The sequence below is a fragment of the Triticum urartu genome, chromosome 5, assembly GCF_003073215.2.
Source record: "Triticum urartu cultivar G1812 chromosome 5, Tu2.1, whole genome shotgun sequence".
In the NCBI taxonomy this organism is placed as follows: domain Eukaryota; kingdom Viridiplantae; phylum Streptophyta; class Magnoliopsida; order Poales; family Poaceae; genus Triticum; species Triticum urartu.
Genome location: NC_053026.1, coordinates 370939447 through 370945725, shown reverse-complemented (window position 1 = coordinate 370945725; position 6279 = coordinate 370939447). Strand labels below are relative to the sequence as shown.

Genomic DNA, 6279 nt, shown 5'->3' with positions numbered 1-6279 from the left:
GCACCCGCGTGCGCTGTTCTTTCTTCTTTTCTAGGCTAGCGAGGCAACTGGCACGATTCGATGAGATACGTGTATACATCCAGGGGCAGTCTGGTCCATTCAGATGCATGTAAATGAAAAAATAAAAGAAAAAACAATAAAAGAGGGGAAATGGCATGGTAATCGAGGTGTCCATAAGCTGGGCGGCATTTTTGCTAAGCCGTATGTTTAAAGTGACAAATATTCGATTTTCTCGTCAGTCACGTGGGCACGGCACCTGGCATCGCCCCATAGACTCCTCGTCGAGTAAACAACTTAGAAGAATGCTTAATCTGTGCGCATTGGCAGTTCCGTTAGGTTCTAGCGCAGCGTCGGACGTGACCGGCTGATGGCACTTGGGTTCCGATCGATCCCTCGACACAACAGAAAAGGCCAGGATCAGCCACAGGCTTAGCCTATATTAGTTCTCCACGACTATCAGAAACAAATGCCAAGATGGTCATAGCATAGCACACTAGCGAAGCGTGTTTCACGTCTCTGCAAGCAACAAAACAAGACGTCCCATGGAGAAGCAAAGGGTGGCCATCGTCGGCGCCGGCATGAGCGGCCTCACGGCATGCAAGCACGTGCTTGAGCGCGGCTTCCGGCCCGTCGTGTTCGAGGCCGAGGCGGACGCCGTCGGCGGCGTGTGGGCGCACACGCTCGCCTCGACGCGCCTGCAGACCCCACGGTCACAGTACGAGTTCACGGACTTCCCGTGGCCGCCGGAGGTGCCGGAATTGTACCCGAGCCACGACCAGGTCATGGAGTACTTGTGCTCCTACGCGCGCCACTTCGGCGTGCTAGAGTGCGTCAGGTACGGCAGTCGGGTCACCGCTCTGGAGTACTCCGGCGCCGCCGACGAGGAGGAGATGATGGCGTGGGAGCAGTGGGCCGGCAACGGCGAGGCGTTCGGCAGCGGTCGGGGCGAGTGGCGGATCACCGTGCAGCACGGAGACGACGTCGAGGTTTGAGCAAGATCACTATCTAAGTTCAAATTTCGTAGTACCTCACCTCACCTCCAAGACGAGACATTGTCGATCGTTGGCGTGTCACTGCGGCTTATGTTGGGTTCCTTGTGCCATCCACGTTGTAGTCAGAAGCAAAGCCGAAACAAAGCAATCAGATGCAAAGTCAACGGATAGACCAATAGTGACCGTGATTTTAGAAAGCTATAGATAACACCCAGTTGCCGTGGAAATACGTACTAATGAAATGAAATCATCAAAACTAAAATCAAATTAGAATATACATATAAGAATAATAGTGTATCACATTCTCGTCACAGGTGATCCATCGTACATATGAAAGTAAGTATAATTGTCAAAAGTTCATATTATCCTTTATATGTTTTGTGAGTGGGTACCCAAGCGGGTCTAAAATTAAATTAGAATATACATATAAGAATAATAACGTATCACATTCTCGTCATACTATGAAACATAGCAAACCCAAAGGTAAATAAATGGTGGCCGCTCGGACATGCGGTCCAGGGCAACAAGCGCCATACTGCTTGGAGCTTGCGGAATGACGACCTGCTGCCCAGAGCTTGGAATTGGCACACTCAATGCTTCTTGTCATCTGGATGCTCTGGCTTGAGCGAAACGGCATGTTCTTCCAAGCCTCATCAAGCACCATACCCTAGTTCTGCGGCCAAAAAAGCAATTTGGGTCGGCGGACAGCAGATGGCGATGGTCAGCGGCGGCACAGTGGGCATGTCGGAAGTGCTACACGTCAACTTCTACTAAATGTACAGAAAGTTGGGCAGATTATATGAGATCTCGATTTGTTGGAGCATTATTTTTTCCCAACTCCCTTTAAACTAGATATTCTTTACGGATACGGAATCATTGGAGATACTCTAAACATGCATATATGCTTTCCATAATAAATTAGATCATTTTCTGAAACACTGGTTAGACTCAATGGTTTGCCTAACGTTGATCTTTCCTTGCATATCTAGACACACGTGGCCGACTTCATGGTGCTATGCGTTGGACGGTACAGCGGCATCCCCAACATTCCAACTTTCCCACCGGAGAAAGGGCCAGAGGCCTTTAATGGCACGGTGATCCACTCCATGGATTACTCCAACATGGATGATGCAAAAGCCACTGAGCTCATCAAAGGCAAGTTCGTCACCGTCGTCGGCTATCAAAAGTCTGCTCTCGACATCGCCACAGAGTGCGCAAATGTGAATGGTCCGACACATCCTTGTACAATGATTGTTCGGACAAAGAGATGGATCATCCCTGACTTATATGCTTGGGGTGTCCCGGTTCCTTTCTTGTGCTTCAATCGCTTGTCCGAACTACTAGTTCACAAGCCAGGAGAGGGGCTGCTCCTTAGCCTGCTGGCTACCTTCTTGTCACCCCTGGTATGTATATAATGGCCACTGTATTTCTTTTATATACTCCTCTCCCATCTCAAAATAAGTGACTTGGCTTTGTAAGTTACAAAGTTGAGTCACTTATTTTGGAACGGAGGGAGTATAAAATAGCTACCAATGGCTCCTTTTCATACATTAATTTAACTTGATCAGAGATGGATACTCTCAAAGTTTGTGGAGAGCTACTACATGTGGGCGGTGCCCATGAGGAAGCATGGCATGGTGCCGGAACACAGCTTCTTTCAAGCTCTCAGCTCATGGCTGATTGCAATAATGCCAGACAAATTCTACGACAAGGTGGAGCAGGGAAGCATTATCCTCAAGAAAGCAAACGAATTTAGCTTCTGCACAGAAGGTGTCATCGTACCAGGCGAGCCCGCACCGATCAAGAGCGATGTCGTGATCTTTGCGACCGGGTACAGTGGGGATCAGAAGCTCAGAGAGTTGTTTGCCTCACCTCTCTTCAGAGAGATCGTTGTTGGCACGCCAGTTACTGCGGTCCCTCTCTACAGGTTCCTTTCAACCATTTCCCTTTCAATTTAGTCAAATGAACTAGTTGATATGTATATCAATGCAGCACAATTAACTAACCATAGTTTTTACGGAATGTGACAGGCTATGCGTCCACCCCAGGATTCCTCAGCTAGCAATCGTTGGCTACTCCGAGAGCATGGGAGATCTACACACCTCGGAGATACGGTCCAAATGGCTGGCGCATTTCCTTGATGGGGGATTTAGTTTGCCTGCCATAAGATCGATGGAGGAAAATGTCAAGGAGTGGGACGCATACATGAAACGCTACTTGGGGGACTACTTCCGTCGATCTTGCGTCGGTTCTATCGGTATCTGGCACAACGACCAGCTGTGCAAGGACATGGGGTGGGAGCCTAGGAGGAAGAAGGGCTTTCTGGCTGACTGGTTGATTCCCTATGAACCTGCAGATTACGCAAGTGTCAATCCGAGGAACTAGAATAATAATATGATGTTAATATTGTTACCATGGAAGCAGCCCAGCCAATAAATAAGTTATTTTTATTCACAAACTGTTTCTAATCTTCATTGTCGACGTAAAAACGACAACATATTGTTATCGTGGAAGCAGCCCAGCCAATAAATAAAATCGTTCTTATCCACGGTCTGGCCTATTGAAACTATGCTATTTGTTATTATCCTTGAGCTGTAACATCGGAAGACTACGCCCTTGTATACTATTGTATGTTGTTATCAAAGAAGCAACCTAGGTAATAAATAAAATCATTTTTACCCACAAACTAGTCTGGGACCTTTTTTTCATTGAGTTACTTTTTCAGCCAGAAAATGATGGCATTGTTATATCCTTACGCTGCAACATTGGAAGACCATCCGTGAAAAAAAGTATATTGTTGTCGTGGAAGCAGCCAGACTAGTAAATAAAATCATGCTTAGGGCATCTCCAATGCTGCCTTGCAAATTTGCTCCGGCACCCATACATGGATAGGGGATCAGTCCACAGACACGGATGTGAAAACCGGCCATCCAATGTTATCATGTATATGTCCGTCAGTAAAGGACAATTTAGAATTCAAATAACATCCTATCCGTAGCGCAACATTGGAAGACTATCCCTGGAGAAAAGTATATTGTTGCCGTGGAAGCAGCCAGGCTAGTAAATAAAATCATGCTTATCCAGACTAGTCTGCTGAGATGTTTCTGATCAAGTTCCTTTGTCCACCTCGAAATGATGGTATTTTTATTATTATTTTAGGGGAACGATGGTATAGTTATATTCTTAAAAAGAGATTAAGGTGCATATTTTTTATTCTTTTCCCAGCTATTTTTTTGAAGATGAATTTTGTAGTTACTTGTAACATATTAAATATACACAGTCATGCAAATGTTCAAAGAGAAATATGTATAGAAGGGGAAGTACCCCACGTCACCCTCCCGCTAGGGCGGCTCGAGTGGAAACCCTAGCCCCCGCCGCCGGGCACCTCCATCCCCCCTCCCCTCCGCCGCCGCTAGAGGAGGTCGCCGGGCGAAGCCCCAGGCGGATGATGGCGGAGACGGAGGCTCTCTTCTCTTCCCTCCCGCACCAGATCGGTGAGGCGGGTCACCCATGGCGCCGGGGCCGCTTTCCCCTGATCCGCGTCGCGGCGGCATGGCGTCTTAGGCAACGGCGCAAGGCGGCAGTGTGGTGCTGGGCGGGGGCGGCGGAGCTGCTAGGCTGCGAGGAAGATTTGGTGGCGCCAGCCGTTCGATGGGCTCGCGGGGTCATGGCGGCCTTGGTCGCGGCGGCCGGCGGCTTGGCCTATTGGCGGTGGCTGGATCCCGGGGCGGCGGGCGAAGCTCGGGCTTCCCGCGGCGGCATGGCATGGTGTTGTCCCTATCCAAGGCGGATCTGCATCGCCGATCTCGTGGTTTTGCCGCGGATTGGTTCAGATCAGAGACAGTGATGAGTGTGTGGGATCCATCTCGGCGGCTCTCGCGGTTTGGCGAGGTGGGGTGGGAGCCCTCCTCCCAAGCTCCAGTGGTGGCGCATTCTGAAGGAAATATGCCCTAGAGGCAATAATAAAGTTATTATTTATTTCCTTATATCACGATAAATGTTTATTATTCATGCTAGAATTGTATTAACCAGAAACATAATACATGTGTGAATACATAGACAAACAGAGTGTCACTAGTATGCCTCTACTTGACTAGCTCGTTGATCAAAGATGGTTATGTTTCCTAACCATAGACATGAGTTGTCATTTGATTAACGGGATCACATCATTAGGAGAATGATGTGATTGACTTGACCCATTCCGTTAGCTTAGCACACGATCGTTTAGTATGTTGCTATTGCTTTCTTCATGACTTATACATGTTCCTATGACTATGAGATTATGCAACTCCCGTTTACCGGAGGAACACTTTGTGTGCCACCAAACGTCACAACATAACTGGGTGATTATAAAGGTGCTCTACAGGTGTCTCCGAAGGTACTTGTTGGGTTGGCGTATTTCGAGATTAGGATTTGTCACTCCGATTGTCAGAGAGGTATCTCTGGGCCCACTCGGTAATGCACATCACTATAAGCCTTGCAAGCATTGCAACTAATGAGTTAGTTGTGGGATGATGTATTACGGAACGAGTAAAGAGACTTGCCGGTAACGAGATTGAACTATGTATTGAGATACTGACGATCGAATCCCGGGCAAGTAACATACCGATGACAAAGGGAACAACGTATGTTGTTATGCGGTTTGACCGATAAAGATCTTCGTAGAATATGTAGGAGCCAATATGAGCATCCAGGTTTTGCTATTGGTTATTGACCGGAGACGTGTCTCGGTCATGTCTACATAGTTCTCGAACCTGTAGGGTCCGCACGCTTAAAGTTCCATGACGGTTATATTATGAGTTTATGTGTTTTGATGTACCGAAGGTAGTTCGGAGTCCTGGATGAGATCGGGGACATGACGAGGAGTCTCGAAATGCTTGAGACGTAAAGATCGATATATTGGACGACTATATTCGGACATCGGAAAGGTTCCAAGTGATTCGGGTATTTTTCGGGAGTACCGGGGAGTTACGGGAATTCGTATTGGGCCTTAATGGGTCATACGGGAAAGGAGAGAAAGGCCTCAAAGGGTGGCCGCACCCTTCCCCATGGGCTGGTCCGAATTGGACTAGGGAGGGGGGCGCCCCCTTCCTTCCTTCTCCTTTTCCCTTCCCTTTCCTTCCCTCCTACTCCTACTACATGGAAGGGCTCCTAGTTCTACTAGGAAAAGGGGAATCCTACTCCCAGTGGGAGTAGGACTCCCCTAGGGCGCGCCATAGAGAGGGCCGGCCCTCCCCTCCTCCACTCCTTTATATACGGGGGCAGGGGGCACCCCAAAGAGACAACA

The 6279-nt window shown here is 48.3% G+C and overlaps 1 protein-coding gene across 1 annotated transcript; it reads left to right on the top strand.

Moving 5' to 3' along the window:
• Window positions 1-374: 374 nt before the first annotated feature.
• On the top strand, window positions 375-3540 carry LOC125556025 (probable flavin-containing monooxygenase 1). Its single transcript, XM_048718826.1, has 4 exons — window positions 375-986; window positions 1982-2395; window positions 2561-2919; window positions 3023-3540. The coding sequence occupies exons 1-4, from the start codon at window positions 543-545 to the stop codon at window positions 3375-3377; spliced, it is 1572 nt and encodes a 523-aa protein (XP_048574783.1). The 5' UTR covers window positions 375-542; the 3' UTR covers window positions 3378-3540.
• The last annotated feature ends 2739 nt before the right edge of the window (window positions 3541-6279 follow it).